The following is a 13,745-nucleotide window of genomic DNA, read 5'->3' on the forward strand; positions in this document are numbered from 1 at the left end:
CAAGGTGAGGATGCCAGTTCTGTGTCTTGATGTAGCAGCTGCTCAAAGCCAGCACCAAGAGCGATGCAACGGAACTGCACTGCGAAAATGCAGCCACGCTGTAGCATGCCTGATATCTCATTTGTCTCGCGTTTATTTATAGTGCGATGCTTTGGTTTCGATTTTAAGTTGACCACCCCCCCACTTCGGATTTTCAAATTTTGAAAAATACGTCGACTTACAGTCGTGTAGATGCGGTATGTGCGAAGTCCCACTTGTGAAATTTCTCTCGAAGTCCAAGCCAATCAGTGTTGAACGTAACTAGTAAACACAATAAACGGCGGAGAAGAAAACAAAAGGGGTGCATTTGTACTGTTTTCCCAACACTTTAAACTCGATCTTTGGATAATTTGCTTAGGTATCTGGCTTAGCCACGATTGGATTAAAACCCCTTTTTAATGCCTTCCACATAACTCCAATACACGAGCTATATAATGTCAACTTAATAAAACGATATAGGAGAAGTAATACCTATCGTAATTTTCTTGAAACTTTGTCTCAACTAACACTAGAGAACACACTTATGCCATAAGAAACCGCGATAAATGGTTCATTCCCCAAATACGAACTAACTATGGACGTCAAATGCTCAGCTACCTCTTACCATTATTGCTAAATGCTTTGTGTTAGTCTTACAAACCAGTATTTTTGCATCTTATTTCTTTTCCTGTTTTTGTCTTTTTTTATCTTTTATTTTTTCCGAGTCAGTTGTGTCTCGCTTATTTTTCCTCAAACGCAATTGTTATGTTAGTTGCTGCCAATATATGTAATCAAACAAACCTTGTAACCTTGTACGGGGGCACAGGCGCGCAATCAAGCTCCAGTGAGAGCTTTTTGTCTGCGCCCCTAACATCTGGATGATGTAAATAAAGATTTGATTGAATTGATTGATTGATAAAGCGGTGCGATGCTTGATCACTGCCAAATATTTGGAGATGTTCGAATATCAATTTCTCAAATTGGATATGAACCGAATATCAAACATATTCCATTCGTATTTGGAATGTCATTCACACACCCCAACTAAAAATTGAGGCTCCCTCACTTAGTTTGTCTTGTTACCCTCGAGCAAGACGCAAACTCATAGCAACACTGAGGAAATGTCCCTTGCCTTTTGATGGCGGTGACTTTGTGCAGCTAACTGAATTTTTCTAAGCCATTTTGTCATTTATAGTGCAGCACTTCTACGGCTAGCAACTCTTGTTTAGAATTCAGGTTGTTCGGGCCGGTTAATACATGATTTTACAAACAAGAAACGGCGCAAAAAATTTACTGCATGATTATGATGCTGCTGTATTTTGCAGCAGAGGTATTTGAACCATAGGCAATCAAAGATGCATCACAGTGCTGAACAGTAGCGATGCTTGACTTGGCTCCAGCTGAACTCACAGTAATAGGGATCTACAGCTTGACGCCGCCACGGTCGCCGCCGCAGATGGAACATGATGGCACTCTCGCCAACCCAGCCGTACCTTCCTCTGCCGCTTACATCCTCGTTTGCTTTTCTTCTTGCGCTTTCTTCGCTATTGCCGTACTTTCATCCTGAACTGTCCTCTTCGTTTGCTCTCTTGGTTACGCCGACACAGACGCCCAACCAAAGAATGGTCACCCAAGAACTGCGCTCTAAAAACAGCGTGTCTCCCTTCCACCCTCCTCATTTTTCGCACTATTTCACCCTTGTGAAGGTACTTGGCTGTGTTTATTTTTACTGAGAACCAGTGGCAGCAGCACTCACTAGTTTTCATAGCCAACAGTTTTTGGCACACTGGTAGTAGTGGGAGCAGGTGGTCATGGCTGCAACTTTTGCATTTGCTGCGGTGTTCTGCTAAATGCCACGGTCTTCTGCAGAGTGCATAGGTACCAGTAGGAGACAGTGTTGTGCTTTAGACCTACCTTCAGTGATTAAAATTCAAGGAGGCACTTAGACAACTTACATGCTGTAATGCGGAAGCATTTGCGCTTCCATTGTGGCGCCATCTGCTGGGCCAGCGTCGTACATTGTGAGGGGGGTTTTCAGTGTGCGCCTCATGATGGCGCTACGACACACCAAGCAAGAAGTAAATTTGCCGGACACATACTTTATATTTAGTTAATTGTGACATCTGTAATTTATATGTTCATAATTACTCATGTACGCTTCTAAGACAACTCTGGGTTCACTAGATGTGGCATTATTCAGCTGCAAATGTTGAACTGTCATGTCACAGTAGAATTGTCCCAGTCTCGCATGCCGCAGGCCAGGGTTCGATTCATGCCTGGACCCAAATTTTTGTTCTGGTTTTTCTTCACTAACAGTTTGTGCCTTTTTTGCATTATGGATTGGATTGAGGATTATGGTCTGGACTGTTGGATTTTATTATGAATTGGATTATGGATAAGCTATAGATTGGTAAAAGCGTGACACATCCTGTCCGTGCCACTCATGAGCCAAGAAAGGCTTTCTGTTTAATATAGAAAACATTAATATACATAGATCAACATGTTGTTCGCTCTTTGTTCTGCTTAACTGAGTGCGTGTGTGTGTGTCTGCGTCGGTGCGTACGCGTGCGTGTATGTGCACACAGTGCTGTCGACTGTGCATATGGACTGGTCCTGTGTCCATGTTACGGTTCCATATCCTTGTGTGCTTATATTTTCATCAGTACGAGCTGTCAGCTAGACCAAGAAACAGCGGTGTTGTACCCTTTCCTGGGAAATTTGAATGCCTGTTGCTAAGGTAGTCAGTAGCCTATGTAATCTTGATAAAGATAAACACGGTACTAATGGTGTTTGTAAATGATGAATGGTCAGTAGGATTGTCGGTTCCTCCTTTGATGATGCAAAACGAAATCACTGCGCAGGTGGGAATCTTCAAGAGGAAAGCCAAGGGCGCAGAGGAAGAAGAAGAACGCCTTATGTTGGGGCTACAGGCTGAGTCAACGGGCGAGTTTCGACTGAGGTGCATCGAAAAAGATGATCCAGGCACGATTGCAAGAGTAATTTCAAATGACGTCCTTCCTGAAACCATAATTGTTTCAAATGGTGGCAAACCGTTCAGTCACGTTGAAGTGGTTGAAGATGAGGAAGGTCCGATGCGTCTCACTCACGATGCCGGCTACGGCAGAGACAATGCACAGCTGTCATCGAAAAGGAACAAAGCTTTCTTTAACACGCAGAGGCTTCGTGTTTCATGGCGTCGGGTGCTGTGGAGCTTGAAGCAATCTGGCCCACTGAGGGAGGCAAGGGCATTTCAGCTTTATCTGGACTGGTTCTGGTGGCTATCGCTTAATGGCCCCGAGCGATGCAAGGACCCTTTCTTGCGGCTGCTAGAATCCATAGCAAGCGCTTATAGGGTCTAGTAAAGAACAAAATGCAAAGGCTTACGGCAGTCTGTTTTATACATTTGTACCCCTTATGTGCAATACCTGTGATCCACAAGAACTATGTTTTTGTTTCCATAATTATGATGATTGTTCATTAACCTCACCTGTTATTAGCCCCAATATTCAATGATATTGGTTTAAAGTGCAGTGTTTTTTATAAATCAGCCATCAGTGCCTTATTGATTAGGTTTTGTGACAGCAGACTTAATTTGACGAACATTACATTGTGCTGAATACTAGATGTTCGAAAGAATTGCCTGCCATTGCTATTCTAGAGAAGCATAATGGAATAACTGTAGAAAAAACTCGCTTTAAGTTTATGGGCATGAAGCATCTAGCCAACAGAAACAAATTGCTGTTTATGATTGCAAGGGAACTGTGTGTCCTGTCATGAGTTGCAAAGAGATGACTGCATTTTCTTTGCATGCCATTTGTACACTGCAGTAATTGCATGCAACACAGGCACAGCATCTATTAATTACCATGTACTTATGTATCGCTTGGATTGGCTGACTGTATTTCGTGTACACTGAACAGAAATAAGTCCAAGGTACCTGAAACTTTCAAACAGTGCATTGCTATACTAGTGATATTGTACGGTTGTAACATGCATACTTATGTGGGCGGCATGTGCACCAGATGCGATGGCAGAATAGGGCGAACTGTGTTGTTATATCAAGAGGAGTGGATCTAAACTTCTGGATTACTACTTGGGCTCCTGGACAAGTGATAGCTAGACTTGTGACAAATCACTCATTGTCTCAGGACCTAGCCTATCCATTCTTCAGGGGTGACTTGAGCAAGCAGCAGCTGGGATCAGCCTTAGCTTCCCCTCAGTGGTCACATAACAAAGCCATTCACATATGCAGAGGGGAGCGTTTTCCGAAACCTGTTTACAGTGCGTAGACATGATGCCTCTTGAAGAGATTACATTCCACGGCCAACACGCTCACTTCTCCAAAGGTGATCTTGTGGCCAGCGCGCTTGCAGTGCTTGGCGAGGGAGTTGCGTTCTGTGTTCTTCCACCAGGCGTCATTTTTGTGTTGCCTGATTTTGTGCCAGCAACTAGTTGGTTGATGTCGGTATTTCTCAACTTTTATATTTCACCCAAGCAGGTGGACTTCTGTTGAAGATGTTCTCGTTCAAATCATTATCTCATATACAGCTGATAAGTGCTAGTATAACATGTATTTCTAGCTTTGCAAAATTTCTGCTTTGTCTTGATCTGTTCATAATAAAAATAAGGTTTAGCTAAAATCTGTTTACACCTTCCTCTTCAGTTACCATATAGCTTATGTGCATTCATTGTACATGATTTTTCCCGTTATCAACACCTGCCAAGAGTTGGCACTGGGGCAAGTTACTTGTCAGTGGTGAATAAAGGAGGAATCGGAAATGCTGCTGCAAGTGTTTTGTCTGAGGCTAAATATGGACAGATTGGCCTTGCATGAGACAAAGAGAATGGGAGATGCACTAATGCTCAATTGAGTTCTTATCCAAAATGAAAGTGTTTATAAACCTATGCTGATCAAGTGAATACCTGTGCTCCAACTATGAAAGTAAATCTCATGTTATTATAGATGCTTCACTTTTTGATATGATACAAATCATGTCAAAATAAAACTTAATTCGCGACTTGAAATTTCTCTTCTTCACTGCAGTTTCATGTGTAGTACTGCATACTATCATGAACGTTTGCTAATTTAATGTAGAGACACCAAATTTTCAGTCTTTTTCTTTGGAATGGTGCATAAGAGATTAAAAACAGATCATGGCATAGAATTTGCCTACATCAGATAAGCAGTTTCTAATAGGACTTGTCCCATGCAATTTCGGTTTCAGCACATAACTACATCAGATAAGCAGTTTCTAATAGGACTTGTCCCATGCAATTTCGGTTTCAGCACATTACATCAGATAAGCAGTTTCTAATAGGACTTGTCCCATGCAATTTCGGTTTCATCACATAACTACATCAGATAAGCAGTTTCTAATAGGACTTGTCCCATGCAATTTCGCTTTCAGCACATAACTACATCAGATAAGCAGTTTCTAATAGGACTTGTCCCATGCAATTTCGGTTTCATCACATAACTACATCAGATAAGCAGTTTCTAACAGGACTTGTCCCATGCAATTTCGGTTTCAGCACATAACTACATCAGATAAGCAGTTTCTAATAGGACTTGTCCCATGCAATTTCGGTTTCAGCATATAACTACATCAGATAAGCAGTTTCTAATAGGACTTGTCCCATGCAATTTCGGTTTCAGCACATAAATGGTGTGTCTGCATCGCAAGCAGGGTCAAGGCCACGTGAGGCATATGAAGACTGCCACGTAATAGTTGCTTCGTCATTTCAGTGCGCCCTAACTCGTACATCAGCTTCTCCGAATCACAGTGATTGCACAAATGGCTGTATACGCAGTTTTCACGTGTGTCGCACAACTGCGCTCGGCTTCACTTGTGACTTCGCAGCTTTGGTTGGGCTGTTAAAACTGAAATTGGAGTAGAAATTTAGTTATGAATTTTTTGCCAGGCTTAGGCTAATCCCACGCGATGATCTATTTTTGCTGTGTCCAACGCACCATTCCAAAGAGGAGCACGCAACGGAAACTGAAGTCACGATTGGCTGTGCACAAAGCCCGCTTCTTCCTCTGGGCTTTCCTTCCTCCATGCCCTTTTACCTGGACCCGTGCGGTCAAACTCCGGAAGCTTAAAGTTCTGCCGAGAGTGTAGTGAACTAGATAGCCGAGAGCCACGCGGCGATAGCCGCGAGGACGGCCACAGTGGATGGGAGCTCGGCGGCCGGCCGTGCCGCTCCATAGTAGGCAGGCCTTCGGGTGAAGGTCTCTCGGTACGACTTGTAGCGCTGGTCGCCCATAGTGACCCTGCAGCCACGCACCCTCTGGCAGTTAGGGCTGTTGTAGCGCGTGCAGCAGGTGGACTCTACGCGTGTCCAGAGGCTGTTGTAGCCGTGCCGGATGAGGCAACACGTGTCCACGTCCCAGCAGTAGGTGCCCGTGGGGCAGTTTTCTGCAAGCAGCGCGTGGTACAGTAAGTACAAGTATTACTTTCCGCGTGGGTTATATCGAGAGCTACCAGTGTGCATGTGCAGGCAGCACGCAGTCGGTCTATGGGTACAGTTGCCCTGCCGCATCATGACCATCTGCACATCTGCATTGGGGACTCACTGTAAGCAGTAGTGCTGGGGGTTACGAGTTGTGCTAAAAGTCTCAGTTGGAGAGTTTACATAGTGTTTGCCACGTAGCGCTACCGCAAGCCGCCAGTGGACATGCGCGTACTGCTCCTATGGTAGCCAGATAAAACAAAAAAGAGCAGTTCTTAGCACTGGGCCATGGTCCGCGATGTCACAAAAGTAAATGAAATCAGCTTTTTACTGCTTGATTTTATGAAACAAACCAGGTATCAAAATTCTAGAGCTTATAACATTTTTTTGGCGATTAACATCTTGTTTAGGTGACACGAAAAGTTCTAAAAACTAACTACTTCTTTGTCTTGGACAAGTTATCCTAGAGAATGCTGGCGTAGGTTCACTGTAGACTTATGTTGTATCCGACTTTAGGCACCACCTCCGGTTGCACATCCTTGCTCTTTGCCATCTGGGCATTAGTGCGTCTCGCGGTAGCACTAGTCGAATCATACTATGTTAAAACTCCAGTGTCGCGGCACATTAAGCCCCTAGCTAGAAGCAGACTGAAGGAATAGGCGAACTTAATTTTGCTCTACAATCTCCAACGCACTAGCGTTGCAGTTACGTCACTGCCTGTTTGAACCTTTTTATCGCTCGTCGTACATGCATTCTGTGCACACTTGATGCTTAGCTGAGCAATACAGGCGTAGCGTTTACTCCCTCCACAGGGAATAGCTGCCGCGGTGGCTCAGTGGTTATGGCACTTGGCTGCTGACACGAAAGACTCGGGTTCGGTCCCTGCCGCGGTGGTTGAATTTCGATGGAGACGAAATTCTAGAGGCCCGTGTACTGTGCGATGGCAGTACACGTTATAGAACCCCAGGTGGTTGAAATTCCCGGAGCCCTTCAATACGGCGTTCCTCATAGCCTGAGTCACTTTGGGACGTTAAACCCACACAAACCAAACCTCCACAGGGAATGCCGTCCTGATGATCAGCATACACTGTTGGGCATTGCAATATGCAGCAGTCCAACAAGCAATGTGGTGCTAAGTCCTTCACACAATTGTACTTGTTCTTAAAAAAATGCATTGCGTATATACCAAGTGTTTCAGGGAAACCCGTCACTCATTTTGAAAAGTGCTTTTTAGACAAAGGGAACCTTTTGCAGTGCAGCATTGTAGTACCAGTGTTGGAGGACACGAGAGAACGGGAGGATCATGTTAACTTTTCAATTGTTAGTAGCCGCGTTTACATGAATGCGACAGAAGTTCACCCCAGTCCCCTTTTTGAGGGAAAGAGTAGGTTTTGAGAAGGAAAGGCGTGACTCGTCCTCTACTCTCTTCCTCGATGCTTTCGCGCTTTCCCTCAAAAAAGGGTGTCGCATACATAATAAGCGTGGCTAGTGATAGGCACTTGATGGCAGTTAGTTTATCCGACCATTGGGAATAGCAATGTACCTTTCATAATTTTTGAAAACGCGATTACCCTCTCCGCTGTGATTCAACAAACTTGGGCCATTAATCGCGTGATTCGTAAACCGCGCTTCTGCGAGCATCGATCAGGTCGCGTCACTCCGTCGCGCACGTACCACATAACATCAGAAACCTTTAGCATACCGTGTACCATGTTACTAGACGCCGGAAGTTTCACTCTACAGTTACGCAGAGACGTGCTGATATTTTCGCCTAATGGCGCTCTTACTGCTCGCGCATTAGAAATGCATCAGGCATGCCTATACACTGCAGCAATAAACTCTTGAGGTTGCGAGACGTCTCTCGTCTGGAAGAACCAGCAAATGGGTTCAGAAACGAAAAGAGCTACACCCACTGCAGGGCAAAGGCCTCTCCCATGTCTCTCCAGTTAACCCTGTCTTTTTTTGCCAGCTGCGCCCACCCTATGCCTGCAAACCTAATTTCATCCGGCCACCTAACCTTCTGTTGCCCCCTGCTACGCTTGCCTTCTCTTGGAATCCACTCCGTTACCCTTAAGGACCAGCGGTTATGTTGCCTTCGCGTTACTTGTCCTGCCCAGGCCCATTTCTTCCTCTTGATTTCGACCAAGATGTCATTAACACGCGTTTGTTCTCTCACCCACTCTGCCCTCTTCCGATCTCTTAACGTTACACCTAACATTTTCCTTTCCATGGTTCGCTGTGCTGTCCTTAACTTATGCTGAACCCTTTTCAATAGCCTCCACGTTTCTGCCCCGTAGGTGAGGACTGGTAAGATACAGCTGTTGTACACTTTTCTTTTGAGGGAAATTGGTAAACTGCATTCATGATCTGAGAGAACCTGCCATATGCGCTCCACCCGATTCGTATCCTTCTAGATATTTCCCTCTCGTGATCCGGATCAGCTGTCACTACCTGCCCTAAGTATTCCTTCACCACTTCCAGCACCTCGTTGCCAATTGTGAACTGCTGTTTCCTTGCTAGATTGTTGAACATTACTTTGGTTTTCTGCATGTTAATTTTTAAATCCACCCTACTGGTCTGTCTAACTTATTGATGATGATATGATGTGACGTCATGCATGGCGTCACTGCACGCTGACCAATCAGTGTGGTCCTCTGCACCCGTTTCGCTCTTCGTCCCCTTTTCTCGTCGCACTCCTCCCTTTTACGCCGAGGCCGCAGAATTGGGAAACACGATTACCCTCTCCTCGTCGAAGTTTCTTTTTACACCTGTCACTGTAAAAAGAAACTTCCACGCAGTTTAGTGCGCTCTGTCAGTGACGGTTCTTCACCTGAGCTCAAGAATGTGCTCTGCGACAGCGCGAAGCCCTGATCAGGCACGCCGCCGTAGCGTCCTGTGGCGTAGCCCGTCGAGTAGTAGCCTCGCGTGCCGGACACGTAGTTGGTGATAGGCTGAGTCCTCGACGACGATGACGCGTAGACGGGCCTGGCGTCCCCGCTAATGCGCACGCAGTTGCGGTAGCGTGAGTCGCACCGGTAGCCGTAGGGGCAGCACTTGTCCGGGTCTCTGCAGCACTCGTCGCGGACAGGACGTGACAGGTCGTGCTTCCAGCCAAATCCTGCGAGGCGCAGATGAAGTGCACATTGAGTACCACCATTACCAATGTCCTAGAACTATCCGAACTTTTCGGGTGCCGAACCTAAATGAAGATGACGGTTTGGCAATTTCGAATATTCTCGAAGGAGTTCGAAGTCGGAAACGCTGAAAAACTTTTCGTGATACTTGACAGAATCCTGTCAAGTATTATCATCGATGATTGGCATACTCGGAAATTCATAATTCAGATCAGGTAGGCATATTTTCCGATAGATTCATTACAGATACACAACAGGTGCTTCAAGAAAGACATTTTCAAAAATGTGCTTTCTGAGGTAAACATGGCTTTTGCGGAATAGTATTACCGGTTTTGATGCACATCAGGAAACCGATGAATCATTTTTAAGTAGTAAACTGGTTGGCTAATTTTTAATAATTACCTTTTAACTATTAGTTATGTGCCTAGTTGCAATTAGAGATGTGTTGCCGCTCGTTATTAATATAATATCACTTTTTAGAATTTTGAAAACGTGATTACAATGTGCTATGGCTCGACGAAATTAGGATTCAACTACAGTTACATGCGCTTGAGAGGTTGCTTTGCCTGCATACTTTTCAAAAGGGCACGTATTTTGGCACGATTCTAAAGAATTCTAAAAACTGATAAGGTTAAGTTAATTCAACCAGTTAAAAATCTGCAACCAGTTGCCTAACTATGATAGTTGAAAAGTTATTTATCAAAACTTAGTTAACCAGTTTACTACATGAGACGATTCACTGGCTTTGTTAATACTATGCCGCAAAGGCCACATTTTAACCTGAGAGGGTGTATTTTTGAAAATTATTTAGTCTTCCCTGAAACACCTGGCATACGTAGCTGACACATGTCTTTAGTTGCACGTCTCACTCATCTGCCTGTCATTCTACCAATCTTCGTACCCCATTACTTTCTCGTCCAGTCTTTGTAAGTAATAAATGATATTCGCCCTTAGCCAGTTTTGCTTGGGTTTCAAGATGTTCGCCTGAGCTGATGGAAATTTTTACACCGTGCTTGTTGTCATCGAAAAGCATCCATACAGCCAAGCGTGGCAGGGAAGAGGCGGCAGCCTGCATACGGTGCTACCCCATGGTGGCGCAATCACTCCTCTTTTCCTCACTGTTCTCCCTCACTCTCTTGCAGGCACATCGACGTAGAGCCCAGTAACGGGCCGTTAACAGCTGCGCTGTAAAAACAAAACGAAGAAAACTGACTACGCTTACGCTGCGTAAGCTGCAAAACTAAGAGCTACCGGAAATGTCAGCTTTTCTTTTCAAATCTTTCCCTTTCATAAACTCCTTAATCCTTTCCTAACTGGTACAGTCGCTTTGGAACGGGCTCCTCCGCGGTTCGCAGCACGCGATTGGCCGCTTCGCCACATGACGTCAGCCGGCCTGACGTCACTCGGCGAAACGGCCAATAGCGCGTGGCGAACCGTCTCGTAGGTATACTCGTAGGTGTCCACGTGATCGTGGACCGAAGCCACGCTCTAACGCGGGGGACGTACCAGTAACAGCTCTCGCTGTAATACGAAACAATGGGAAGGCAGCACGTATTGCCGCAACGCGGCGCCGACGATGCTGGTGCAGCTGACGCTACTGAAGTGACATCTGCAGTCGAGTGAGGAGCAGCGCCCGAGGGTGTTCCAAGTTGTGAGCATGTTCGGAAAAGGTGCCATGACGTCACAGGAGAAATGCAGAGAAAATGTAAATTGGTTTTTCAGGAAAGGAAATGGTGCATTAACTGTTTCATATATCTCGGTGGACACCCGAACCGCGCCGTAAGGGAACGGATTGAGGATGTGAAAGAAGAAAGAGGTGCCGTTTCCGGATTAAATTTGACCACCTGGGGATCTTTGACGCGCACTGACATTGCACAGCTCACAGGCGCTTTTTTTTTTTGCGTTTCGCCTCCATGGAAACACCCGCCGCAGTGGCTCAGTGGTTAGCGCGCTCGGCTACTGAGCCGGAGTACTCGGGTTCGAGCCCGACCGCTGCGGCCGCGTTTCGGTGGAGGCGAAACGCAAAAGGCGCCCTTGTGCTGTACGATGTCAGTGCACGTTAAGCTTCCCCAGGCGGTCCGAAACTATTCCGGAGCCCTCCACTACGGCACCTCTATTTCTTCTTTCAGTCCCTCCTTTATCCCTTCCCTTACGGTGCGGTTTACGTGTCCGCCGATATGCGAGACATACTGCGCCATTTCCTTTCCCCCAAAACCAATTTTCAAATCGTGAACGCGTACGAAGACATGCGTATACGCACCGTGAACAACAGTCGCGAAAGCAAGGAGAGTCCAGGCTGCGTAATTTGGTCCCTTCATTTTCGCAGTGAAGTCTGGAATGCAGAAGGGAAATGTGAACGCGAGAAAAACAATGTTGCGCCATTAACGCAGAATTGCCGAAATAAACTGCGCAGGCAGCTCCGATATCAGAGGAACCACATTATCCGCATTCAACCAACGGGTGATGTATATGTTTGAGTGATAATTGCACACTTGTTTTTTTTTTACGTACCTTTCCTCCGAACTGATAATGCCCATGCGATTTTTTTTTATCTCAGAGCTGAAGTAACAACACAACCCCGTTCTTTTGTAAAAACTAAGCGTTCCCTTTCGTATTAGAGCTGCCTTACACTGGACACAAAAACAAAAAGGAGATGTCGCCAGCCGCCGCAATTGTTATCTAAAGCAGCTGAGCAGCAGCCGACGGAAATAAAGGGACAGGGAGAGAAGAGCAAAGATAAGTACGGAAGGGAAGTAATGTACGGTTTTTGGTTGCCAGAGTCACAATTGTTTTAATAATAATAATTGGTTTTTTGGTAAAGGAAATGGCTTAGTATCTGTCTCATATATCGTTGGACATCTGAACCGCGCCGTAAGGGAAGGGGTAAAGGAGGAAGTGAAAGAAGAAAGGAAGAGGTGCCGTAATGGAGTGCTCCGGTATAATTACGACCACCTGGGAATCTTTAACATGCACTGACATCGCACAGCACACGGGCGCCTCAGCGTTTTGCCTCCATAAAAACGCAGCCGCCGCGGTCGGGTTCGAACCCAGGAACTCCGGATCAGTAGCCGAGCGCTCTAACCACTGAGCCACCGCGGCGGGTATTACGTTTTTGTTGGTGGTCGAAATTGGAGCCCTCCAATGCCGCACCTCTTCCTTTCTTTCACTCCCTCCTTTATCCCTCCCTTCGGGTGTCCGCCGAGATGCGAGACAGATACTGCGCCATTTTCTTTCCCCAAAAACCAGTTTTCAACAATTTTCATTTCGGCAGCACACCTGGGACCCGCCGCGGTGGCTCAGTGGTTAGGGCGCTCGACTACTGATCCGGAGTTCCCGGGTTCGAACACGACCGCGGCGGCTGCGTTTCCATGGAGGCAAAACGCTATGGCGCCCGTGTGCTGTGCGTTGTCAGTGCACGTTAAAGATCCCCAGGTGGTCGAAATTATTCCGAAGCCCTCCACTACGGCACCTCTTCCTTCCTTTCTGCTTTCACTCCCTCCTTTATCCCTTCCCTTAAGACGCGGTTCAGGTGTCCAACGATATATGAGACAGATACTGCGCCATTTCCTTTGCCCCCAAAACCAATTATTATTATTATGCCATTGCGCCCATGCCTATCGCAACTATTCCGAGAAGTGACGCAATTCCGCTGTATTTCAAGTGCGCAATAAACTGCGTTGAAGATTTAGCTGAGAAACCTTTGACATAAATCCCGCCTATAGAGCAACGAACACGTGATCATGCAAACACAGAAGAAAAGGGTGTACTATAACTAATGATAGTTAGAGCAGGGAAAGATCTTACCTACGTGGCAAACGCGAAAAAAACATTTCGAAGTTACTAATTCGGAGTGGTTTTAGTGACGTACGCTTACCCGCGGTATGCCGGAGCTGTATATCCGGCGCTAACTCTGGCGTCTTGAGAGGTCAAGCTAGCTGTGCAACTCTCTTGGAGACCTCCGAAACCAGGTCAACTCCGATCGCCACCGGCGCTGATGCAGAGACGCACTGCGACCCTGTCTGCGAGGCCAGAGGGTCCGCGACGCGGCGCTCTGCATAGTCGACGGTGACACTCGTCAATACGATCGCTCGAGGCTGTTGATGTGACGCGGATCGAACAATGGCCCCGTCCCGTCGGCAC

The 13,745-nt window shown here is 46.2% G+C and overlaps 2 protein-coding genes across 4 annotated transcripts in view; one reads left to right on the forward strand and one right to left on the reverse strand.

Moving 5' to 3' along the window:
* The window catches only part of LOC144110587 (uncharacterized), a 159,214-nt gene extending 154,171 nt beyond the window's left edge, over positions 1–5,043 (forward strand). For all 3 annotated transcript variants that reach the window (XM_077643605.1, XM_077643606.1, XM_077643604.1), the window contains one exon: positions 2,880–5,043. In XM_077643605.1, the coding sequence (XP_077499731.1) occupies positions 2,880–3,377 (498 nt within the window). In that variant the 3' untranslated portion in view covers positions 3,378–5,043. The remainder of the gene's footprint in view (positions 1–2,879) is intronic.
* An 847-nt stretch (positions 5,044–5,890) lies between these two features.
* On the reverse strand, positions 5,891–13,643 carry LOC144110588 (uncharacterized). Its single transcript, XM_077643607.1, has 4 exons — positions 13,480–13,643; positions 11,866–11,937; positions 9,302–9,589; positions 5,891–6,437 (listed from the first exon to the last, which is right to left on the reverse strand). The coding sequence occupies exons 2-4, from the start codon at positions 11,921–11,923 to the stop codon at positions 6,145–6,147; spliced, it is 639 nt and encodes a 212-aa protein (XP_077499733.1). The 5' UTR covers positions 11,924–11,937; positions 13,480–13,643; the 3' UTR covers positions 5,891–6,144.
* Between the last annotated feature and the right edge of the window lie 102 nt (positions 13,644–13,745).

Source organism: Amblyomma americanum, chromosome 11 (genome assembly GCF_052857255.1).
Source record: "Amblyomma americanum isolate KBUSLIRL-KWMA chromosome 11, ASM5285725v1, whole genome shotgun sequence".
Taxonomy (NCBI): domain Eukaryota; kingdom Metazoa; phylum Arthropoda; class Arachnida; order Ixodida; family Ixodidae; genus Amblyomma; species Amblyomma americanum.